This window comes from Lacerta agilis, chromosome Z (assembly GCF_009819535.1).
Source record: "Lacerta agilis isolate rLacAgi1 chromosome Z, rLacAgi1.pri, whole genome shotgun sequence".
Classification (NCBI taxonomy): domain Eukaryota; kingdom Metazoa; phylum Chordata; class Lepidosauria; order Squamata; family Lacertidae; genus Lacerta; species Lacerta agilis.
The window spans coordinates 16,219,860-16,246,302 of NC_046331.1; the positions used below are offsets into that span (position 1 = coordinate 16,219,860).

General features: G+C 43.8%; 1 protein-coding gene across 1 annotated transcript in view; it reads left to right on the plus strand.

Annotated features, from left to right (window-relative positions):
• The window catches only part of COL5A1 (collagen type V alpha 1 chain), a 171,305-nt gene that overhangs the window by 83,262 nt on the left and 61,600 nt on the right, over positions 1–26,443 (plus strand). The window contains exons 10-23 of the mRNA XM_033137668.1: positions 701–742; positions 1,040–1,102; positions 5,780–5,854; positions 6,275–6,367; positions 10,373–10,429; positions 11,162–11,215; positions 13,826–13,879; positions 16,039–16,092; positions 18,013–18,066; positions 18,714–18,767; positions 21,840–21,884; positions 23,851–23,904; positions 24,397–24,441; positions 25,813–25,866. Of these exons, the coding sequence (XP_032993559.1) occupies positions 701–742; positions 1,040–1,102; positions 5,780–5,854; positions 6,275–6,367; positions 10,373–10,429; positions 11,162–11,215; positions 13,826–13,879; positions 16,039–16,092; positions 18,013–18,066; positions 18,714–18,767; positions 21,840–21,884; positions 23,851–23,904; positions 24,397–24,441; positions 25,813–25,866 (798 nt within the window). The remainder of the gene's footprint in view (positions 1–700; positions 743–1,039; positions 1,103–5,779; positions 5,855–6,274; positions 6,368–10,372; positions 10,430–11,161; positions 11,216–13,825; positions 13,880–16,038; positions 16,093–18,012; positions 18,067–18,713; positions 18,768–21,839; positions 21,885–23,850; positions 23,905–24,396; positions 24,442–25,812; positions 25,867–26,443) is intronic.

Here is a 26,443-nt window from a genome sequence, read left to right on the forward strand (position 1 = left end):
AGTCCACCATCCTGTTCCTACAGTGGCCAGCCAGGTGCCCCAAATGGGAAGCCCCCGGGCAGGATCTGAGCAGAACAGCAACTCTTCCCTCTTGCAATTTCCAGCAACTAGGATTCAGAAGCAATTCTGCCTCCAGCTGTGGAAGCAGAGCATAGCCATTGTGGCTAGTAGCCATTGATAGCCCTGACCTCAATGCATTTGTCTAATCCTCTTTGAAAGCCATCCAAGCTAGCGACCATCGGAGCCTCCTGCAGGAGGGAGTTCCACAGTTTAACTATGCACTGCATGAGTAACTCTTTCATCTTTCCTGTATCTTCCAACATTCGGCTGCACTGGATGACCACAAGTTCTACTGTTATGAGAGGGGGAGAGAAACTCTTCTCTATCCACTTTCTCCACGCCATGCAGTTTTGTACAGTTCTATATTACTCACCTTTTGTCTAAGCTAAAACGTCCCAACTACTGCGCCCTTTCCTCATAGGGGAGTTGCTCCTTGATCGTTTGGGTTGCCCTTTTCTGAGCCTGTTCCAACTCTATTATTCAAAATATGCAATTTTATACTATTGCAGAATTCAGTTTTTAGACTGCAGAATTTTTATTTATTTATTTTATTTTTATTTTTATTTTTTTTAAAAAAACAAGTTTAGAGTCCCCACTGGCCTGTTTGTTAAATGTATTGCAATCTCTTTCTCTCTTTCAGGGGATGCTCATTGAGGGCCCATCTGGGCCAGAAGGACCAGCGGTGAGTTGCAAAATATGACCTATATATTCTGTGCCCCCCCCTATTTTCTCTCACTTAGCACAACCTTGTCTCTTTGTGTGTCTTTTGACTGCTGCCTGAGTGCAGCTGTTCTCTGGGTTCAATTACTTCCATATGATGGGCATGGATCTGCAAGCCTTGTGAGGTCAATTTGACCATGCTAAAGTAAACACATCCTTCTCATACTTTTCCTGTTCAGTGTGTGTGTGTGTGTGTGTGTGTGTGTGTACACACACACTTCCTTTTGTCTAATTTTGCTTCTTTTTTCTTCCACATCAGGGTCTTCCAGGTCCTCCAGGTACAACTGGTCCAATGGGTCAAGTCGGAGATCCTGGCGAAAGGGTGAGCTATCTTGCAAATTCCCTATGCTCGGAGCACAGGGAGTGAGACCTATTACAAAACGCTTCTGCTGTCTTTCTGCAAATAATTTTTCTGCCTTGATTTGAAATCACCACTAACCGTACCTCTGACATTGATGGGACCGAGAAGACATTCTCCCTCAAGGATCAAAGTGGCTGGGCAGGTTCACATAGGGAGATAGGTAGTTTGGGCCCAATTTCTCCATCTAAAGTTGTTCCCCATGCAGATTCTGGCAGATTCTGAATCAGAAGTAAACGTTCAAAAGTTGAGTTGAAATATGTTAGCATAAATCACACAGGATAACATTCTAAGCAAAATTGATTCACACCGAAATTGGATTTCATGGGAAATGGCGGTTTCCTTTGCTGGCCTGCCAGAGCAAACTCAACAAACTTCATTATTATTATTATTATTATTATTATTATTATTACCCAGTGTCCAGATCTCACTTGGACCACAACAATTGACATGGGTTTCTGTTGCAATATGATGCATTTGTGAGATAATGTACGGTATTTTGTTTTTTTAAAAAGCATGCTTAAATTGAGATTTTGAACATAAGGAGAGTGTGCTGGATCAGGCCTATTGCCCATCTAGTCCAGCAACTTGTTCTCACAATGGCTGGACCGTTGCCTGTGAGAAAGCAGCAAGCAGGACCCGAGCACAAGAGTCCTCTTCCCATTCCCATGGTTTCCAGCAACTGCTATTCAGAAACATTACTACCTCCAACTGTGGAGGGCGCAGCATAAGCACCCTGGCTAGTAGCCATCGATAGCCCTCTCCTCCTTCATGAATTCATCCAGTCTTCTTTGAAAGCCATCCAATTAGTGGCTGTCACTTCCTCCTTGTTCCCTGGGTGCCATGTAGTTGCTCCCTATGTGATTCCGACAATGGCCAGCAGGAGGAGCTCCAGTATGCAATCTGTTTCTTCTAAAAGGATCCTCCTCCTCCCCACCCCCGCAATTGGTGTAATAATCTGGGATAAATTTTCTGCTCAGTTTGGATTATTTCCTGGGCTGGCAATTGTTTCTGCTTGAAGTTCAAAAACAACTCCGGATGCCTTTCTTATGACACCTACTCTAAGCCCACGTGACACGGTTTTGGAGCTCTTGTTCAAGAAACAATGCAGATTAATCTGCAGTCAGCAGTCAATATACCCTGTTATATTGTGTGCTCGTAGTTGTATGCACAACACACAAACACACATTTCAGGTTGTACCTAGGGATGTAAGATGGTAAAGGGTCTGGAAAGTGCAGCTCTCTCTATTCTGCCTTGGTCAGATCACACCTGGAGTACACTTGTGGGTGACACAGTTTAAGAAGGATATTGGCAAGGTGGAAGGTGTGCAAATGAAGGCGACCAAGATGATTAAGCTGCCTGTAAACCAAGCCTTATGACTGGAAATTTAAGAAGGCCTCGTTTTTCATCCCACTTGCATTTGTTGCACGAAGCACTTTTTCCCTTCCACTGCAGTTTGTTTCCCACAAAAACCAAACGAGGGTTACTCATCTCGCTGTCCACTGTGGCAAAATCATGGCACATTCCTAGTTCCTCTGGGCACAGCGGAGGAGGAAGCCGCTCGGGAGCCTGGGGCGGTGCACCCAGGAGTGGGGCGAGCCACCCATAGGGGTGGGGTGCATCGGGGGGTCTCCGGGGTCTGCCTGCCTCCTCCCACTCAGCTGTCCTACAGCTGGGGGGGAGGCAGCGGGTGGACCATTTGGGCAGCGCAGAGCCTGCGCACGCCTAAGCCACTATGTCTCTCCCAGGAGAGATGCGTGGCTCAGGTGCGCTGCAGGCCCCGTGGTGAGTGCCGCCCGGCATTTTGCCACCCCCCTCAGTGGTGACACCTGCGGCAGCTCGCACCCACCGTATCCCCCTTTCTCTGCCCCTGTCTGGGCATAAGCTAATGTTCAATGGTGTGAAGATAATTGTGCGTCTTAGAAATGCAAACATGCAGGGATTCAAAGAGATCTACTGGGTTTCCTTAATAGATGAATATTACTGTTACATCTGTTTTACAACAATTGATTTAGGCCTGCCACCTAGTGGCATCCTTGGAACACTGCAAACAGTTTCTGGGTGATTTTTAAAAAAAGACTTTCTTAAAATAGAGCTGCACTGAACATCACAAAAGATATATTTCGTTTATTTTAACCTTTCGTTGAGTGGGTAGGGAGTGATACAAACCCTCCCTAAATATAAGTTATTTAATTGATGCTTTTGGGAGAGATTGCCCCATACCATATTTACAAGGTGCAGGTAGTTTCCAAATATATATATATATATGTAAAGTATTTTAAACATTTAAGGCACTCTTGGCAGCTTCTCAAAGGCTGCAATTCCTGGAACATCTTGGAAATGATGCCTTCTCACATTGCATTGAGGGAGTATGGCCAGCAGGGGGCAGTGTGTGGCTCTTTCCACAGTTTACAAATGTGTGTTGCTCTTTCCACAGCTTATAAATTCCCTGGTTGATACCCAGTTTTCTTTCTTTTCTTTTCTTTTTAAAAATCAGCATCCTCCCTCCCCTAAAATTTCAAATTTTAGAGAAATTCCTCTCTCTGTGCTCCCAGAAATGAGGAGGAATCTCAGCCCTGCTTTAGCTGAAGCAGGCCTGGGTATATCATGACCTCAGAGAGATAATTTTTGGGCTTCTTTGTTTGTGATCACATCTGATCAGGTTTCCCTTCTGTCTGGTTCAAGACAATGTGCAACTGTTTTTTCTAAACAAATAAGTGTGCTTTGCATCTATTAAACACACAGATCCCTTTATTTTAAAAGAAAAAGGAATATGGTGCTCATTGATGACATTGCAAAAGTGTTAAAAAAAAAAAAATTCACAACAAATGCTCCAAAAGAGTTTAGGAGAAGAGATTGCTAGATCAGGCCGGTGGCTCATCTAGTCCAGTGTGCAAGCAGATTCTGAGTACAACAGCACTCTCTCCACTTGCGATCCAACCCTGGGATTCTATAAATAACACAATGATGATGTAATTTAAGTAATTAATTGTGTAAGTCGTGTAATTTCACCACAGTGGATAGCGAGACGAATAGCATAGTTTCTGGTGGAAGACGCATTGCAGTGGAATGGAAACAGTCCTGGATGTGATGAATACAGGGTGGAATGAAATATGATGCCTTTGTACATCCCTGGGAGAATAAACTTCATTCTGAATCCTCTAATAAGAACTGATCATACCATTGTTCCATTTCAATGGTCCATTTCAATGGGGTCCAAATGTCCCTGTTTTCCAGGGACTGTACCTGTTGTATGGCATCCAAGACCCCTATTTTTGTCCAGACCTACAAACCTGGCCAGTCACCTTGCCCCGAGAAAGATGCAGATGGAGGAGAAAATGCAGGCTTTGGGCCCAAAGAAGGAATGGTTGTCTACCAACCCAATAACCTCTTGGACAGCAATAGGCCAGAAAAAGCCATGGGTGAGACCTGGCCACTATAAAAAAAATCCTGATCAAGTTTTGCTCTTGTCTGAAAAAATTGGGGTTGCTATAATTTGAGGGAGGGATTTGGGAAAGGGCAGAGCATCTGCTTTGCATGCGCAAGGTCCTAGATTAAATCCCCGAAAAAGAGACCTCCTACTTGAAACCCTGGAAAGCTGTTGCCAGTCAGTGTAGGAAATATTGAGCTATCTGGACCCAAGCATCTGACTTGGGATAAGGTGGCTACTTACGTTGCTATTTAAATCTGCCCAGGATTTGGAACCATAGGGACTAGAACCTTGTTTATTTTTATGGGAAGGGATGCAGCTCAGTGGTAGAGCACTTCCCATCTTCCCAAGTTCAATCCTGGCATCTTCATGTAGGGTTGAGAATACCCCTTGCCTGAAACCCAGGAAAGTCTCTACCAGTCAGTGCAGACAACCTTGAGCTAGTTTGACCAATGCTCCGACTCTCTGTCCTTTGTTCACATTATCATTTGTTTTCTCCCGGGGCTTCCTTCTGCTCCCAATCCTGTGGAGGGTTGGGTCTGTCAAACGGGTGGCACTGAGCTATTGCTTTTCCGATGCAGCCTCTTGTATTTACGACTCTTCGAGGGCCCAGTAATAATCTTCCCCACGGTTGTGACATGACAGAGCATGAAAGACTCAGCAATGCCACATCAATCCTGCCTTGTAAGGAAGTCAATACTGCAGCTTGTCCTTTTGGAAGGGGCTGGAGCAGGCAGCTCCCTTGGTGGCTCCACCCAGCTGTGAGCCTCAATTCCCTCTGCCTTTGGATGAGGGAGAAGGGACGGGACTTGCACTTCAGGACAGAAGAGGGAGAGGAGTGGGATTTGTCCGGTCTGCTTTTCGAAAGAACATAAGGGTACCCGGTGGGTCATCTGGTTGGCCACTGTGAGAACAGGATGATGGAATAGATGAGCCCCCTTTGGCCTTATCCAGCAGTGCTCCTCGTGTGTCCTGAAGTAACCTTTGTGAGATGATTTATAATTTAGTGAATAAAGGAAGATCTATAAAATTCCCTCTGCTTCCCACCACTCTTCCTTTCTCGACCAGAAAGGTCCCAAAAGGAAGAGAGTAAACGCTTGGGTCTCCACCTGACCACTGCATCCTGCAGTCTCCACACCATTAATAAACCCAAAATAGTTGCATTGTCCAAAGTTTTTAACACCTAATCTATGTTCCGTTCAATTTGCAGGGGCCTCCTGGACGAGCAGGCCTACCTGGGGCAGATGGTTTGCCAGGACCTCCTGGGACTATGTTGATGCTGCCGGTGAGCACACGTTAACTGGCAATTTTGGGGGTTTGCAACTACAGTATAAAGACAAGTTTTTTCATACAGGCATTTCCTGTTACCTGATACAGCATCTTAAGGTCATTCTGCTGTGTGGAGGAGAACTCCAGTGACTGTCAGTGGGGGGGGGGGGGAGACTTTACTGTTATAAGATGAGGTTGCAGAAGATTATTAGACCAGGTGACACACACGTCTTTCCTTTACAAGCAAAAAGTAAATCTCACAGCCACTTGAAACAGCAGGTGTGTGTTTTGTTTTGCCCCCTACAATGTCCTGTTGGGAATGGTGCTACCAATGCACTCTCATTCTCAGCAGCCCCCCAGAAGTGAGATAATGTTGTTCTTCCCTACCCCCCCACCCCCCCAACTGATCCTCTTCTCTCCGCTTTGCCCACTTCAGTTTCGGTTCAGCGGGGGAGGTGATGGCGGCTCGAAAGGCCCCATGGTGTCTGCTCAAGAGTCCCAGGCACAAGCCATCCTCCAACAAGCCAGGGTAAGTGACAGGTGCCACTTTGGCATGTGGGACACTGGGCCAGCTTCTCTCTACTTCGTCCGCATGGTGGTGGGTGGCATAAAAGCAGTAATGAAATTTGTGTTCGTAAAACAACTAAGAAATATATCACCCATCAGCTGATGAGCTCTAATTCCTGCATTTCAGGGGGTTGAGCTAGGTGACCCTTGGGACCCTTCCAGCTCACCAATTCTATAATTCTGTGCTCAACTGAGTATGCCAGATATAGCTGGATCACCCTCAGGGAAAGGCTGTGTGAGCAGGTGAGGTTTAGGCAGGCACCTGAGTGACATTAGTATAGGACACCTGCTTTCTGTTTGCTCAGGGTGCATTCCAAAAGGAAGGTGCCACCATGCTAAACACCCTGCTTTTAGTCAATGTAAGATGAATCTCAGAGCATACAGCAACCCTAAGAGTGCCTCTCCTGAGAATTGAAGTGACTAGGCAGGGATATACAAGGTCAGGCACTCCTGGCATTCCTGGGCAGGGTTGCCTGGTCAGAAACTTACCAGCCTCTGAGATTTCCAGATTCAAACCCTGAGACTTGGGGGAACCCCCAGGTGATGTCATTGGAGACAGAGGTTAATTGGGAGAATGGAGCAGAAGAGGGCAGACCCAACCAGAGTGTCTGTGCTATAATTTGCAGTGGTGTCTTGTGTGGCTGAAGTTTGCAAGCCACATTCACAGTCTTCCTTTAAAAATAAAAAAAATAAAGAGACTCTCACCCATCCGTCCCTGGAGATGGAGGTTAATTGGGAGAGGGGTCCGGAGGAAGGCAACCCCCACCACTTTGTAGCCAGCTCCTGGTGGGCTGAAGCTTGCAAACTGCATGCACAGTATTCATAATAATTTTTTAAATTATTATCAAAGGCACTTCTGCCTGTCTGGAGATTCAAGACCTCCCCCTGCTATTTGAAGGGGGCCAGGCAAAGAGGGAAGTTTCAGGTCATACTAGGAGGTCTGACAACCCCATTCATGGAAGTTTGTAGAACAGTATTGTCTGCCTCCGGAAGTCACTATTTTAGCATTCAAGTGGCCTGCTCAGATCCTAGGCTCAGGGAAAGGGCCATAGCTCAGGCACAGAGCATCTCCTTTATATGCAGAAGGTCCGAGGTTCAACCCCCAATGGCGTCTCCAGGTAGGGCTGGAAATTTCCCCTACTTGTGGCTCTAGAGAGGCATTTCCAGTTGGTATTCCTGGCATTTCCTGACAATATGGAGCAAGATGGACCAATGGTCTGACTCTGCATAAGGCCTCCTACTTACCTCAGCCCCTATGTTCAGAACTATGAGGACTAGAATCTTACTTTATTTTTAGGGGATGGACCACAGCTCAGTGCCAGGGCCCAAGCTTTGCATGCAGAAGGTCCCAGGTTTGATCCCAGGCATTTCCAGTAGGGCAGGGAGAGACCTCCTATCTAGAACTTTGGAAACACAATGTCAGTCAGTGCAGATTGTACTCGGCTAGATGGACCAATGGTCAGACTCAGTGTAAGGCAGCTTTCTGCGTTCTGTGTGGCTGCATGAAATTTAAGTCAGGTCTCAAATCCCACCGATATCAGCTAATTGTTCTTTGCTTTTCACTTTATATATTTCTCCATACTTTGGATTTGGCCTCCTAAGACCAAAGCAGCGACTTTTCCCCCATTGCCCTTTTAATGGTGGAGCAGTTTAGTTAAACTCACAGCACACAGCTCACTAAATTATCTTGCACTTCTCTCCACCGCTGCCACCCCCCCCCCCCCAAATGCATTATGATTGCAGCCCTTGGTTGGATTTTAATTACTGGAGAACACAGATAATTACAGGTCTTTTAAGGGATTGAATTCTTGCAATGGAACAAATTTGTCCTGGCGATGTTATAAAGTGCGGACAGGCCCATTACCTGCCAAAAGATTTATTGACTCTGGCCTAGCTACATGACTTTTTAATTAGTAGTTGAAAAACAAAAAAACAAAGATCCCTATACTGTGACAATTTCTGGGTCCTTTCTCTTTTCATAGAGGGCAGCGTTCCCCAACAAGGCACTTTGTCGGTGTTGTTGGAATCCAAGTCCCATCAGCCCTGGTCATTGCCATCAATATTCAGGGATGATGGGAGTTGTAGTGCAAAAATATATGGGGAGCACCAGGTTGCAGGAAGCCTGGTATCAGGGTACAAACAAGGAGCTGACAATCCTAGATCTGCTCTCTAGTCGCGAGATTCTACTCCTGTAAATGTCCCATTTACCTATTTATTACCTATTTATTTATTCCTTAAAATGTATGTGCCGCGCGATTGTAAAAATAATCTCAAAGTGATTTTAGAAAAAGATAAAATGATAACAATTCTTACTAACAAAAGTTAACCACAATAATTTAAGACTTTTGAAAAGTTGAATTAGCAATACATTATATATATATAGGACTCAAACACACATCAACTTTCTGAACATCTGGGGTGGCTTTTCTAAGCAAAAATGTTACTAGCGGGCACTGAATAGTCTGATGTCAATAGGCAGGGAGTTCCAAGGTCTAGGCGCTGCCGCACTAAAATATTGACAGGGTATTTATGCGGTGGCCCCTGTAATAGCGTCAATTCCACTGATTGAAGTGGTCAAGTGGCATATGAGGGGTAAGGCAATCTTGCAGGTAAACTGCTGTCAAGTTCTAGTTACAGGCAGGTAGCCGTGTTGGTCTGCCGTAGTCGAAACATAATAAAAAAAAATTCCTTCCAGTAGCACTTTAGAGACCAAGTTTGTTATTGGTATGAGCTTTCGTGTGCATGCACACTTCTTCAGATAACTTGGTCCCAAGTTGTTAAGGGGTTTATTATATATAAGGGACGCAGGTGGCACTGTGGTCTAAACCACTGAGCCTCTTGGGCTTGCCGATCGGAAGGTCAGCGGTTTGAATCCCCGCGATGGGTTGAGCTCCCATTGCTCGGTCCCAGCTCCTGCCCTCCTAGCAGTTCGAAAGCATGTCATAGTGCAAGTAGATAAATAGGTATTGCTCCGTCGGGAAGGTAAAACGGCATTTCCGTGCACTGCTCTGGTTCGCCAGAAGCGGCTTAGTCATGCTGGCCACATGACCTGCAAGCTGTCTGCAGACAAACACCGGCTCCCTTGGCCTATAGAGTGAGATGAGCACGCAACCCCAGAGTTGTCTGTGACTGGACCTAATGGTCAGGGGTCCTTTACCTTTACCTTTATGCTAATAGCAACACCTTGAATACGGCCCAGTAGCAGATCAATAACCAGTGCAGATCTCTGAGCACAGGTATTACGTGGTGACAAGGCCTTGCTCCTGTCAGCTATCGTGCTGCAGTATCCTGCACTAATTGCAGCTTCCAGATCGAGCAGAATGGAAGCCCCCCCCCATATTTATCGTCTGCACTTTCACCAAGGTAGTGTCCAACATATGGGTTTATAATGAAATCAATAAATACTGGTTGGTTAAAATGAAAGGAAAAGAATCGTAATTGCAAAGGCACATCCATGGAAGACAGTTTTCAAAAGAGTTCTAATAGAAGGTGTGGTTGGTTTCTGCCAAACTTCCACTGGCGGGGAGTTCCATTGGGCAGGGCCTGCCACACTGATGGCTCCCTGTTGACTCCACCCCACCCCCCCCGGTGCTTCCTTAAGGCTGCATTCTGATTTTATCATTTTAACTGACAATTGTAATGGGATAGCATATAAATTGTCTAAAAAAGTAAAGTCGCTGGGTTTTCTATCAAATGCTTTTCCTACACAGAGTAGACCCCTTAGAATCAACGGAGATGACTATCTTAGGTTGATTCATTTCAGGGGTTCTTCTCTGAGTAGAATTTAGCTGGGTAGCAACCCTGAGGAATTACTTCTGAGTAAACCTAATTCGGAGAGCACCATGTGGCTTCACCAGGATGAGCAGCTATGTCCTCTGGTTGGCATGCAACTCTAGCAAGGTGACAACTGCAGGTGCCATTTTCACACCCTCTTTTCTCTCTCTCTCTCTCTCCCCCCCCCCTGCAGTTGGCGCTGAGAGGACCAGCTGGCCCAATGGGTCTTACTGGAAGGCCAGGCCCCATGGTAAGTAAGAAGTGCAAAGCCCTCAAAGCTCGCTATTTTATATCTTTCTGTATACATAAAAACCTGAGGCTGTCATCACATTCTGCAGTCTGCAGCAGCAGGCAGGAAAGTGAGGAAGTAGCACTGGTGGCTTGCCTTTCAGCGAGCGGCTAAAGATGCTTTGCACAGTGGTTCAGCAAGACACCTCCCTGTTTTAAAGTGGGGCTGGAGTTTGGGACAAGCTGTGAGTAGAGGGGGAGGGGCTTTGGGAAGACTACTAGAGGAGCAATAAGGGACAATCTTGGGACATAATGTTCTGCACGCCCCTCCATTGAAGGCTCTGGTGTAAATATGTGTAAAACAAGCTGTATTTCTTAAAGACACTAGTTTCTCCTGTGCCCTACTTTCCCAATGGAAGCACAAACTGTGGGTAAGCATCTGTAACCCCCTGGAGTCTTGTTACCACTCAGCAGAGATTGGGAGTGGCATGTAACAATATGCATGGGGCTGCAGGGGAGAAATGTGCATTATGATGCACACGTTGGTGCAAATTATTTGCATTGTTATGAGTGGGAAATTGTTTGCAAAAACTGGTAATTTGTGAATGGAAAGGATGCCAAAATCACCAGTAACCATCAGCCAGGAATGAGGAGAGTTGGCTGGGGTGGGATGTTGGGGTAGGCTAAGAATTTACTGATTAATTTTTCAGTTCGTTCCTTTTCCCTTTCTTTCTGAATGTTCCTCTTCTCTTAGGGACCCCCAGGCAGTGGAGGCATAAAGGGTGAATCAGGAGACATGGGACCACAGGTTTGTTTGTTTGTTTGTTTGTTTGTTGCATTTATAGCCCACCTTTTTCTCCATGGAGCTCAAGGCGACTTACATAGTTCTTCTGCTCTTCATTTTATCCCCACAACAATCCTGTGTGGTAGGTTAGGCTGAAAGGCAGTGACTGGCCCAAGGTCACCCAGTGAGTTTCATGATTGGGTAAAAATTTGAAACCTGGTCTCCTTAGGTCCTAGTGCAGCCCTCTAACTGCTCCACCACATTGTGCTTTCTTTAATCAATCAACACACACATTTTGAAAAGCCTCTGTTGACTAGGTCCAGATAGGCAGGTGACGTTTAACTCACCTCCTCCCAGGATGGATCACAAGGAAAGATCTGACTCGCAAGCTCTGCTATTAATTTAAATCATACACAATAAGAGCCATTTTTACCTATAGGTGTGTGTGTGTGTGTGTGTGTGAGAGAGAGAGAGAGAGAGAGAGAGAGAGAGAGAGAGAGAGAGAGAGAGACTTTGCCCTCCTAAGAAAGGCTGCTCCATTTATCTCAGGAAGGATATGGATACCTAGCAGCTTAATAAGCCCTAAAGGGCCGTCCCTACAAATTAATCTGAATGTGGAGCTTGAAGAGAGTAGTTAGAGGAAGCTATTATCCTCTTACTTTCCCTTCTGAGTTGCCTGTTCAATGCCTTCATCTCACTGCATATAACAAAATGAAATATTTTTAGGAGGCTTAAGTGCTCTGGGGCTGGTGATAAACTGTGCCTGTCCTTTATCCCTTTCCACCTTTGCGGAGCAAAGATGCTGCTCTTTGCACATAGGTACCACATGGAGCCAGGATGACTGCGTCAGTGGCCCTCTTTGAATGGCCACTCGCTAGGTTTTGCATCCTTGCCCTCCTTTGTGATTCACTTGAGGGAAGGGCTGTAGCTCATTGGCAGAGCATTGGCTTTACAAGCAGAAGGTCCAAGGTCGAATCCTTGTCATCTGTTCAGGTTCATGAGGACTGGAGCCTTACTTCCTTTTTTAGATGAGGGGCAATCATTCAATGGCAGAGCATATCAAAATATCAACAGAAATCCCCTCAGTACTGAGCTAGGTTGACAAATGGCCGGTCTCTGTGTAGGCCAATTCCTATGTTCTTGGTCCTATATCACAAGTAACTGGGAACAGCCATAGCTCAGCAGGAGAGCATCTGCTTGGCATGCAGAAGGCCCTAGGTGTAATCTCCAACATCTCCTGTCTGTAACCACAAAAAGCCACTGACACTCAATGTAGACAATGCTTGAATTCAGTGGACCAATGATCTGACTAACTTACTAACTTTATTATTTATTAAATTTCTATACTGCCCTTCATCTGAAGATTACAGGGCAGTTTACAATATAAAAACAAAAATACATACCATAATAACAAGCAACAAGGACACACCCACACCCCACACACAGTTTAAATGGCCATAGATTGTTTGATTAGCCAAATGCATGTGAGAAGAGGAATGTTTCTGCCTAGTGCCTAAATATATTAAATCATCCCTTTATTCAGAGCAATGAAGACTAGAATCTTACTTTACGGTTGGAGGATGGATGGCAGCTAACAGATTGAGGTTGAATCCTGACAAGACAGAAGTACTGTTCTTGGGGGACAGGAGGCGGGCAGGTGTGGAGGACTCCCTGGTCCTGAATGGGGTAACTGTGCCCCTGAAGGACCAGGTGCGCAGCCTGGGAGTCATTTTGGACTCACAGCTGTCCATGGAGGTGCAGGTTAATTCTGTGTCCAGGGCAGCTGTCTACCAGCTCCATCTGGTACACAGGCTGAGACCCTACGTGCCTGCAGACTGTCTCGCCAGAGTGGTGCATGCTCTAGTTATCTCTTGTTTGGATTACTGCAATGCACTCTGTGTGGGGCTACCTTTGGAGGTGACCCGGAAACTACAACTAATCCAGAATGCGGCAGCTAGACTGGTGATTGGGAGCGGCCACTGAGACCACATAACACCCGTCTTGAAAGACCTACATTGGCTCCCAGTACGTTTCCAAGCACAATTCAAAGTGTTGGTGCTGACCTTTAAAGCCCTAAACGGCCTCAGTCCAGTATACCTGAAGGAGCATCTCCACTCCCATCGTTCTGCCCGGACACTGAGGTCCAGTGCCGAGGGCTTTCTGGTGGTTCCCTCGCTACAAGAAGCCAGGTTACAGGGAACCAGGCAGAGGGCCTTCTTGGTAGTGGCACCCACCCTGTGGAACACCCCCCCACACCAGATGTCAAAGAGAAAACCAACTACCAGATTTTTAGGAGACATCTGAAAGCAGCCCTGTTCAGGGAAGCTTTTAATGTTTAATAGATTATTGTATTTTAACATTCTGTTGGATTATTGTATTTTAACATTCTGTTGGAAGCTGCCCAGAGTGGCTGGGGAAACCCAGCCAGATGGGCGGGGTATAAATAAATTATTATTATTATTATTATTATTATTATTATTATTATTATTATTATTATTATACATGGCAGAGCATGTCCCAAATTCAGTCCTCACTGGCATGGTGGATAAGTCATTGGTCTGCCTCCATATATAGCAGCTTCATGTTTTCCTATGCATATCTTTTTTTTCTCATGCTCCGTTCCATTTGTTTCAGGGACCACGAGGTGTACAAGGACCCCCAGGCCCATCGGGGAAACCAGGACGACGAGTATGTGTGCAGTGAGATTAAAAGCATGCTTGGTGTGGTCTTATGAATTGGGTCCACAGAGAGTGATCTGGAGCTGTCAAAAGAGGGCAGTCTGGTGGCAAAGTGTGGGGAGAAGGATATGTGCAGGCATGTTTAATTGTGGGGAAACATTTTCCACACCTCTCCTGGCTGCATGACAGCGGAAGGCCCCCTGAATCGGTTCAGGGCCTGGATATGGTTGGCCCTTGATTATCCTGCTTTGGAGCTGCTGGATTGGTCCCCGAATCAGATTGAGGAGAAGCCTCTGTCCAGCCCTAAAGATGGTTGGTTGGGAGGGTGATAAGAGATTAAGTGAACCCCAAAATTGGGATCCACAGCAGCAAACAGAGTTCAGAGGGGGCAGAAGCAGGGGCACTATCAATGCCCCTATTGACCCCCTTTGGCTTCCTTTAGGGAGGGATTCCTGACTCCACAATTTCACAACAAATTCACTTTTGGGAAAATGCAGGTGTCTATTTCTAATTCCTATTCAGTGGGGGTACCTCCATCTGCACCTCCAGCTGTTCCTGAGTTGCATTATGTAAGAGGGAAGCAGATCCTTTTGTCAAGAAATATGTGGCTCTCGCAGTTGTCTTCTCTCTGCTTAATTTGAGTTAGTGGCCAGTCCTTGTGTGTTTGATTGAGAAATTAAGAGGCCATTGAGCACATATTTGCACTGCTGATCTTGGCAGAACCCATCAATACCGAAATTATCATCTCTTTGGAATGGTGTTCCATGGACCTATTCTGTGATCGGGATTGTGAGCTGTGCCCGTCTCCCACCTTCTGCCCTGCTCTCAAAGAGCTGTAGAGTTAGAAGGGACCCCAAGGATCATCCTGTCCAACCCTCTGCAATGCAGAAATGACAGCTAAGGAATCCCTGACAGGTGTCCTTCTGACATCTGCTTAAAAACCTCCAGTGAAGGAGAGTCCATGTTCCAAGTTAATAGAATGATAGAATTCTTTTTTCTTTTCTTTTCTTTTCCTTATAACAAATAATGATACAAATCTCATTCATCATGTTATTTACAATTATTCTCCTTCCCCTCCTCTGGACTTCCCTCAACTCCCCCACTGCTGAGTTATTTAGTTTTATTTATCATATCCTGCTTTTCCTACACAAAAATAAAATCCCTTATCATTTCTCTGAAATATCTGTTACTCAAATGAAATTGTGAAAGTTTTTTCAAATCCTGCCTGTTGTTTCTGCAAATAAAGTGTAAATGGTTCCCAGACTCTTTTGAAGTCCTTTTTGTCCTTCTCTCGTAGTTTATCTATTACCTTAGCCAATTCTGCATAGTTCATCAGCTGTTCTTCCCATTGTTCCTTTGATGGTATTTCTTCTGTCTTCAAATATTGTGCAATCAAGATTCTTGCTGCTGTTGTAGCATACATAAATAAATGTCCATTTTTCTTTTGGTAGCTCTTGATTTGAGATACCTAACAAAAAGGCTTCGGGATGTTTAAGAAAATTCATTTTAAACATTTTTTTTCAATTCATTGTATATCATTTCCCAATATTTTTAATGCAATTTGCATTCCAACCACATATGATAAAATGTTCCTTCCTTTTCCTTACATCTCCAACATCTGTTATTTTCTTTCCTAAACATCTTTGCCATTTTCACTGGTGTGATATACCACCTATACATCATTTTCATGTAATTCTCTCTTAATAGTATGCAATCTGTGAATTTTATATCAAATTTCCATAATTTCCCCCAAATTTCAAATTGGATGTTGTGTCCCACGTCCTGATCCCATTTAATCGTAACTGATTTAACCTCTTCATCTTCTGAAGAGAATGATAGAATTCAGTCAATCAAAGTTTATTGAGAATGATAGAATTGTAGAGTTGAAAGGGATCCAGCAGTCATTCACCCCTCCCCCCCTGCAATGCAGTAATCCCAGCTGAAGCACCCCTGACAGATGACCATCCAACCTCTGTTTAAAAACTCCCAACGAAGTATAGTCCACCACCTTCTGTTGTAGTGTAGATTCGGCCTTATTCTTCCGGAAAAAGGACATGCACCATATACTGAGCCATTCAGCTAACCATGATCAAAGTCATGGTGATGTGCCCTTTGATGCCTTGCTAGTGTTGATGATTTGTAGCTTAATTTCTTCCTCTCTCTTTTTAGGGACGTGCTGGAAGCGACGGTGCTCGAGGGATGCCTGGCCAGACTGGACCAAAGGTATTTGGGCCAAAATTTTCAGGGTCTTTTTTTTTTAAAAAAAATCCCCATTTACTCTAGGAAACATACTGCCATTTACAAGGAGCAATCACATTCCAGGTGGGTTGAGCCAATCGCCTACGGGCCAGGTGCTCCCGTCAGGCCAAAAGCTGAAGATTTATATACTTTTATATACCTAGAAAGAATTTCCTCCTTTTTCCTTTGCTCCTCACTTCCTTCAGAGTTCGCTCAGCTATCATCAAAAGGGACAGAAGCCACTAAACAGGAAATTTGAATATGGAGATATTTTGCCCGTGAGCTGCATATTAGAGGGTTTAAGTGTTTGATTAAGTTGGTACTTAAGGTAGAAATGGATGGAGACAGGGACTGTTGCAAATGAAGAGGACCACAAATCATTTGTCCCTGGAGATTTGCAGCCACCGTTGCCTGGTCCCAAAAATATTGAAAATTAGGGAGACGTTTCAGGGTCAGGGTAGAGGAGAGGTGGCTAAATAATTTTAAAGTGCAAAGACAGAGATTTTTCTGTGTACAGCCTTGGTGGTCTGCATGCAGCCCCTGGCCCTGAGGTTCCCCACCCCTGTTTATAGATCATGCGTAGGAAACCTGCATCCCTCTAGATGTTATTGGACTACACATCTCATCCATTGCTAGCTGGCACATCCAATGCTCATGCATGATGGGAGTGGTTTTAAATTACTTTTAAAATTGTATTTTAATGCTGTAACCCGCCTTTGGATCTTCGGGTGAAGAGCAGGTAATATTGTTGTTGTTGTTGTTGTTGTTGTTGTTGTTGTTGTTGTTGTTGTTGTTGTTGTTGTTGTTTATATTCCAAAGATGCCCAGTGGGCCAAGGTTCCTGACCCCTCTTACAGATAAATCTTGTCTGAAAAGCTTAAATATTACTTATTTGTTTTAATAATTTGATGGGTCTGCTCAGAGTAGAACCTAGGTCCTACCTGCACCGTGTATTTAAATCAGCATCACACTTAAAAGAATGGTGCCTCCTTTCAAAGCATCTTGGGAACTGTAGTTTCTTAAGGCTGCTGAGAGTTGTTAGAACAGTGTTTTTCAACCACTGTTCCGCGGCACACTAGTGTGCCGCGAGATGTTGCCTGGTGTGCCGTGGGAAAAATTTGTTTATTTGATTCCTATTCAAGAGAATTACTTTATATATAGTCAATATAGGCACAGAGTTAATTTTTTTAACATTTTCTAATGGTGGTGTGCCTCGTGATTTTTTTCATGAAACAAGTGTGCCTTTGCCCAAAAAAGGTTGAAAAACACTGTGTTAGAAGACCATTATTCCCGTAGCAGAGCTTCAATTCTCAGTTCCCTGTGAAGAAGGATTGACTGTTAAACTGCTCTAGGAATTGTAGCTATCTGAGGGATACTAGGGGGTCTCCTGACAACTCTCAAACTACAGCTCCCAGAATTCTTTGGGGGCAGCCCTGACTATTTAAAGTTGTATGATGCTGCTCTAAATGTGTAGTGCATATGCAGCCTACATTGACTACCACCGTATGTGCTAAATATCTGCTAGCTTAGCACAGAATTAGCTGTTGCTCCAAAGCTGTGGCTATTGTGGAAACAGAGGCCCTGAGATGACATACCTTCCCCTCTTCCTTCCATCTTCCTTTGCTCATTGCAGTAATGCCATGTGTGACTTGATGTTCTCCATCCATGCCTGTTGTAAGCAGCATCTATTCTGGGATGAGCAGCTCCAATGATATAACCAGGCAACAAAACCTGGATGTATTGTGTCTGAATGCTCAGCATATTTGGCAAGAAGAAACTTTGCCATCTCTTGATCTGATAAACTGCTAGGAGAGCTCATTCACTTACAGCTTTTAGGAAATGGTAGGTGATTTTGTTGTGTGTGGGTTTTTTTTAAAAGTTCCCTCTTCTTAAAATTTTATTGTAGGGTGACCGAGGTTTTGATGGTCTGGCTGGATTGCCAGGGGAGAAAGGCCACAGGGTAAGTCTATTACAGGTTTATATCTTGTTCTGGCTGAATTACTTTATATGCCATCATGAAGAGGCTGACTGGTTTTGATAACCTCAATTTGGGATGGGGTGGGGGTGGAATTCAGTTTGGTTCATTAACCTACCTAATTTGAAATGCCCAAAGCAGGGCATTAAACCAAAACGTACCTATCCTTCAAAACTAATGCTTCTCTGAATTTTGCAATGCAGTTATCAAACATTATAAATGTGTATTAAAAATGCATGCATTAGTGAAAGTAATATGCATTGTTTTAGGGGAAATTGCTTGCAAAGATGGATATATTAAGATACATAACATTTCATATAGCCATTTGCAATTTTATAATGTTGGAAAGCTGTATAATATGGAAGGAATCTGAATAAAATTCTTTGTATTTTTTCTGTAAAAAAATAATTAGAGGCTACAAACCCCAAAGACAGAATGCCAGTGGCTGGAATCCACAGGAGGGGAGAGTGCTCTTGTGCTTGGATCCTGCTTGCATCCCACTGGGCATTTGGATGGCCATTGTGAGCAGAAGAAGCTGGACTAGATGAGCCATTGGCCTGATCCAGCAGGGCTCTTTCTAGGTTCTTGTGTTCTTCAAGAATGTGGCTGATTCTGTCCTTTGTTTTTCTTAGGGTGAACCAGGCCCTTCAGGACCCCCAGGAGCCCCTGGAGAAGATGGCGAGAGGGTGAGTCCATTCCACTCTTCTTCTTTTTTTTTTTTTGCAGAATTTTTTTTATTTTCCATCAACAAACAAAATACATATACATTCATCAAATAAAGTTTCACAATTGTTACACAAACTCCGCCGAGCTTTCCTGACTTCCCTCCTTCTCTTCTCTGGTTTTTTTATTGTTCTAGCTATTCCTTCGCTTTCTCTTCATTCCCACATGTTTTGTTGTCATATTGTTATCATTTTTTGTTATACATTTCTATCCTGTTACAAGAAGTTCGTCAGTCCTGTAAGTGTTTACATATCTTTACAATCTTTTACATAATCCAGAAATTTACCCCATTCCACTTGAAACCTTTGGTCACTTTGCTCTCTTATTTTCCCCGTCAATTTCGCCAATTCAGAATATTCCATTAATTTCCTTTTCCATTCATTTACCGTTGGTACCTCTTTTAATTTCCAGTTTTACGCTATTAATATCCTCGCTGCTGTGGTGGCATATAAGAAGAATCTTTGATCTTTTTTTTCAATTTCTTCTCCAACTAAACCAATCAGGAAGGCTTCTGGTTTTTTCGTAAACGTATATTTAAAAAAAATTTTTAATTCATTATAAATTGCTTCCCAATAAGGTTTTATTTTTTCACATGTCCACCACATATGGAAAAACTCACCATCTTTCACTTCACATCTCCAACATTTCTTATCATATTTCTTATATATTTTTGCTAATTTTACTGGGGTCAAGTACCATCGGTACATCATTTTCATAATGTTTTCCTTTAAGATTATACAGGCAGTAAATTTCATATGATCTTTCCATAGTTTTTCCCACATTTCGATTTGGATATTGTGCCCGACATCTATCGCCCATTTTATCATAACATCTTTAATCTCTTCGTCTTTTGTATGCCATTCTAATAAATAATTATACATCTTAGATAATATTTTCTCATCACTTTCTAAAATTTCCACTTGAAATTTCGATTTCTTATTATCAAAATTACGTTTTCTTTTGTCTTCATTAAATAGACCACACACCTGGTGATATTGGATCCACCCAGTCAATTTATCTGCCACCTGATCATAAGTTTTAATTTTCCAATCTTTCTCTGATTCAATCAACAAATCCTCATATGTTAGCCAATTTTCTTCCTCTGTATTAATTTTCTTTATTGTTAATATCTCCGTGGGTGATAACCACCTAGGTGTCCTTCTTTCTACCAGTTCTTTATGTCTTTGCCACACCTCATACAGGGGCTTTCTAAATACATGTGTCAAAAATTCCCTATGTACTTTCACCTTGTCCTGCCAAAGGTATGCATGCCATCCGTACCTGTTGTTAAAGCCTTCCAAGTCCAATATCTCTCTATCCTTTAAAGTTATCCACTCTTTCAACCAGGTCATACATGCTGCTTCGTAATAAATTTTTAAATCTGGCAATCCAAATCCTCCTCTCTCTTTTTTGTCTATTAGTAATTTATGTTTGATTCTTGGACGTTTGCCTTGCCAGATGAATTTTGACAGATTTCTCTGCCATTCCTTTAGCTGACTTATACCTTTTATCACAGGTAACATTTGAAAAAGAAATAGGACTTTCGGCAGGGCACTCATTTTCACACTTGCAATCCTTCCCCACAGAGATAAATTTAGTTTATTCCAAATTTCTAAATCTTTTTTGATTTCTTTCCATGTCGGATCATAATTATCACTAAACAGATTAATATTTTTAGGTGACAGCCAAATTCCTAAATATTTAGCCTTTTTTACCACCATAATGCCATACTTTTCCTGTAATTCTTCAGTTTCGTTCTTATTTAGATTTTTGACCAATATTTTTGTTTTTTCTTTGTTTAGCCTAAAACCTGCTAGTTTCCCAAACTCCTCTATTACTTTCAACATTCCACTCTTCTTTTGACTGCAAGGAACCCAGGCAGGTTCAGATGTGCTTGTTCCTCACTCTCTGACTGCAACCCCAAGGGATAGCCCATGTGTGCAAATGGAGCTTTTGCAAACCATTCACTAATTTTTTCATGCATTTAGGGATGTAAGAAGGAATCGCTTTCTGTCGTGCTTTGAATCCATCACATGCAGTTCTGTTTCCATTCCGCTGCAGTTTGACTTCTGCCCCAAACTCCCTTTTTCATCCTGCTGTAGCAAAATGACATAACTTACAGAATTAATTATTGCAATTTCATTATTATTACATCTTTCCACCTCATTCATTTCAATTCAATGCAAATTTGTGGAGTAATCAATTATGTATTGTTTGCAGGTGGACAACAGCAGTAGATACCAGTTGCATTTACTGGATATATTTCCATTCCAGATATGAACATTAGCAATTTCTGTTCCCATTTCTATTTAGATTTAAATTCTTGAACATCCTTACATTCACTTCCTGTCCAATGGAGGCATGTTGGTATAATGGGGGCAAGAGAGGAAGACCCTATATTTAACCCCCCTGTTGAGTTTTGATCATTTGATCCATTAGCTGGCTATTTTTCGATGGTTCCCCCATTGGTTCAAACCAATTCTTCAGTGGTTCCCCCTACCCTATCCTATAAAAAGTATTATTCAGCACAGTGGTTTGCTGGACCCATTAAGGAACATAATAACACAACAAAATATAAAACAGTAACAATTAATTGCCCATTTATTCAAAATTCAATTAAAACTCATTTGATTAATTCAACAAAACTGATGAACTTGATTCAGTGATACCAGGGGTCAGAACAACTTTGGGTACCACTGTGTTACATATTAACCTTCATTTATCAAAATTATCCCCCCCTCATTGTTTAAGCAAATCTATCTTCATAAATGTTGGCATGGATTATGATGATATTGCTTACAGTTTCTCTGATCTCATCAGTTCTACACATGCTGTATTATTCTCTTAGTTGAAAAGGTCTTCTTTATGCATGGGGTACTCCTTATCACTCCCACAGAGCTGTTTTCCCCGTGCAATTATTTAATCACAAATGAAAACACCTGTGATACAGTTGGTAGAGCCCATTTCTGATCTCTCTCTCTCTCTCTTTCTCTCTCTCGTGCCTTCTTCCTTCCCATTTCTCTGCATCCAAACAGGGCGACGATGGTGAAGTTGGACCCAGAGGTCTCCCTGGCGAACCTGTAAGTCATTCACCACAGCAATAGAAACAAAACAAAATACAGCACATACTGCATTAGCTACATATAAGAGGTGTACACCAAAGATTCTTCTCTAAGATAGCATAATGTGTGAATCGGACTGCCCGGTGTCTCACATGAGTGCTCATGTAGTGTTGGAGATGAGATGTAGCCCCACGCAGGGCATATACTTGAAGGCAAACCCAGGTTTGCTAAAAAATAATTTGTGAAAAGGTCCTCCGCAACTTAGTTTTTCCATTTTGGCTAGCTCCCCACTGAGTCCCCATATTGCAGACAGGAGGACTGAGGCTGAATGAGAGAACAGGCTTCCTTAAGCCAACTTGATGTGTTCATGGCACAAATGACACTGGAACCAGGTGTTTCCTGGGTCATATTTCCTATTCAAACCAGTTGGACTAGCACTTAGGAGAGCCATATTCAAATTCCCCATTCAGTCATTGGGTGACCTTGTACCAGTCACGGTCTCTCGGCCTGACCTACCTCCCAGGGTTGTTGTGAAAATGAAAATATGGGGCAGGAACCATGGACACCGCCTTGAGCTTTTTGTAGAAAAGAGGGGGATACTCATGTAACAAAATAATGCATAGATAAATTACAGAAGCTGTCAATATATCTGAGTGACAGATGCACGACTCTCCGGGTTTTTTTCTCAGCTCTAACAGAAAGCTGTCAATGGAGTTTTGAAAACATTTTAAAAGATTGCTGCTGTTGCAAAAACTGAGCTTACCAATATGACAGCCTTTGTCAAAAATGTTAGGAACTCTTCATTTGAGGCAAGGAGCAAAAATAAAAAAGTGTGTGTGGTTTTTGTAGCGAGGTGGACGTGGGGAGGAGAGATATGAATATCAAAAAGCTCCACCATATCTGGATGAGGTGAGGTGGCTGGTTAAGATCTGCCGAGGTGACGTCATCCTTCCTATTTACCTAGGCTGTTTACCTGCCTTTAAAAACTGCTTTAAAATCCAGTAGGTACTGACGGTAATTAGGAAGGCATTTAGATGAGTATAAATATCCAGGGCACTTTTCCGGATCATTCATGGCTGGGGGAAGAAGGAAGATGGTGATGAGGGAGGGACTGGTGAAGCCTGACGCTCTGTGTAACTACCTCTCAGCCTAACCTACCTCATAGGGTGGTTGTGAGGATACAACAGAGCAGGAGAAGTGTGTACACACCACCTTGAGCTCCTTGGAGAAAAGGTGGGATATACATGCAATAAATAATGATAATGGCAACAACTTCACAGTATGAGACTGGTATGCAGCTAACTCCACAAAGGCCCTGGATCCCTCTTTAGCCACTGGGGCATGATGGATTGTCTCAAAATGCTAGTCCTACTTAGAGTAGCCCCATTGAGAAACATTGGACACTACTAAATCAGATCTGTGGATTCCAGTGTGTTTACAGTGAGTAGAACTTGATTACAATTTTATGGAGTAAAAATAAATGCAACCAGAGAGTAGGATGGGAGGGGCATAGGGGGCGGGACACCCCGGGTTCCAGGGGAGGGGGGTGGCACTCGGCAGCCCCTCCCCAAACCAAGTCCCGCCGCCTGGCACCCCGTCCATGCTGCTTTACAGATGGCCAGGGCAGCCCCACGAGCCGCCGCTGGGCCGGATGCACTGCGCATGCCCAGAAATTCCGGGCATGCGCAGTGCATCCAGTGTGCGTCGTGACATCACGACACCCCCGCCCCCAGGGGGGTGCCTCTGCGCTGCCGCCCCGGGCGGCCAAGAGGCTTCCTCCACACCTGTTGTTTGTTTGTTTACACTCCGGCAAACCTCAGGATCACCCTGAGACTCCTGCTATTTCACTCCATGTATGGGTGAAATGTTTTTCAGCTACAAATGTGACAGCACTCAGAGAAATGGATCAGAAGTCGAATATAGAACGTGATCTCCATCTCACCCTAATGGACATGTTCAAACTCTTATTTGCTTCCTCTTATAGGGACCCCGTGGTTTGCTGGGACCCAAGGGACCTCCGGGACCCCCAGGACCTCCAGTGAGTAGCATTACTTTTTTAGTGTCTCCTCCCCCTGGCTTTGGAGCATGTCCTCATCTTACAAAAGAGTCATCTTAGCTGGATAGCAAAAAACAAAAACAAAAACAAAAACAAAACCCTGCCCCTGCCCCCCTTTTTCTGTCCTATCAGATGTTACAATGTTGTAATGGAGGCGATTTAAGTAATCAGAGAAGAGCAATAGTGCAATGATATAGTATTGTCCCTGGGGAGCTTATGGGAAATAAAAATGGGAGAAGGGGCATAGGTCAGTGGTCAGACAGTTGCTTTGCATGCAGAAGGAGCCAGGTTCAATTCCTAGAGGCACCTTCAGGTGGGGTTGGGAAAGACTCCTTGCCTGAAAACCTGAAATGGTGCTGCTGCCAGTCAGTGTAGATAATACTGAGCTAGACACCTTACAGATTCACAGATTTCTCAGAAGATGCTGAAAATGTCTCACTTTGCCTTGATTACCTATATTAAATTTCCTCCCAGGGCATAGCTGGCATGGATGGGCAGACAGGTCCCAAGGGGAGTGTGGTAAGTTCTTTCCTCCACTCTGTTTAACTTTCCAGGTTTTGTGTGTATGTGTTGTGTAAATTACATTTACTAATTGCTTTCCTGAGCTGCATTTGTTTCACAGCCAGTGAATGTTCAAGGTGCTGTTTTCTGGAAGGAAATGGTTGCTAATTAATTTTTAATTTGAAATTGATTTTCCAGTAGTGTTGCACATCCCTTCTCTTTGTGCGGGCAATATATCAACTAACACGCTGGGGTAATTTATGGGCATCAAAACAGCCTTACCCCTCTCACGCCTTCTTCCTCCCTTCCCCCTCTCATTCTCTCTGATACACATAGCATTTGTCAGTGTGCTGGGTTGTATGTACGAATTATTCACCCCATACAGTAGGGCACAGAGAAGGAACTCTAACACTAGAATTTGTGGCCATCTAATGAACTTAACGTTGGAAGATTCAGGACAGGTAACAGAAAATCCTTCATGCAGTGCAGTTAAAACCATGGAACTCCCCCCCCCCCAGGAGGCAGTGATGGCCAACAACTAGGATGGCTTTAAAAGAGGATGAGACATGTTCATGGAGGAGAACAAGGCTATCAATGGTAACTAACCAGGATGCCTATGCTATGCCTCACCAGCTGGAGGCATCAGTGCTTCTGAACACCAGTTACAGGAAAGTGCAGGAGGGGAGAGGGGTCTTGTGCATGGGTCCTGCTTGTAGGTTTCCCATACTGAGCACCAGGTTGGTCACTGTGAGGACAGCATGCTGGATGAGATGGGGCCCCTCTGGCCTAATCCTCATGTTCTTGTGCGATGTTCTAATCAACCCCTTTCATTGGGAGGAGAGGAGAATCTCAGCTGAGTTTGCAGCTAAGTGCAAACCCTACCCAACTTGGATGGCTTTAACAGGGTATTGGACAAATTTGTGGTGGAGGAGTGGCTACTAACCATTAAGGTTACGTTCCACCTCCACAGTCAAAAGCAGTAATGTTTTTGAATACCAGTTGTTGGGAATCCTGTATGTGATTCCTGCATTGTGGGGGGTTGAACTAAATGACATTTTGAGCCCTTCTAACTCTACAGTTCTATGGTTTCTATGAATCACAAGTGAGCAGAGTTTCTGTTCTGCTCATGTCCCACTTGGGGCTTCCCATTGGGTCATCTGGTTGACCACTGTGAGGACAGGAGGCTGCACTAGATGGGCCATTAGCCTGATCAAGCAGGACTTTTCTTATGTTCTTAGGGACCTAATTTAACCTCAAAACGATCCTTTACATTTGTACAATTGTTACAATCCTGTCTTTGTTGTAATTGCTTTTGGGGTTTGTCTGAAATTAATGAAACGTACAGTGTTTTCTGGGCATATGGATTTTAAATTTGGTCTTCTTCTTCAGGGTCCTCAAGGTGAGCCGGGACCCCCAGGTCAACAAGGAACTCCAGGTGCTCAGGTGAGATAATGCTTTTTGAGCCAAGTGAAAAGAAAAAACCTGTGTGTCCATTAGATTGAAGTGCATGATGCAAAATTGTGGGTCAGTCATCTTGCTGCAGGATTGGAAAATGGAGATCAAAAGGAGTTTCATTTTCCTAATGTGGTTTAATTGCTGTGTCTGGGAACTGCTGCATTCAGGGAAGTAACAAAGCTCAGTAATAGGACACCTTTGTTACAGGCAGGAGATCCCAGGGTCAGTCCCTGGTATCTCTAGGTAGGAATGAGAAAGACCTATTTCAAAGTGCTGGTACTGACCTATAAAGCCTCAGATGGCTCAGGACCTCAAAGACTGCGTCTCCTCATAGTAATCATCCTCTGGGCCCCTTCTTTATGTGCTTCCTCCATGAGAGGTCCAGGGGGTGACAACACAAGAAATAGCCTTCTCTGCAGTGGCTCCCCATTTGTGGAATACTCTCCCGAGGAAGGCTTGCCTGGTGCCTTCATTAAATATCTTTAGGCACCAGGAGAAAAAGTTCCTCTATAACCAGGCGTATAACGTTCCATAGTCTGATATTGTATGGGGGAGGGTTATTGGT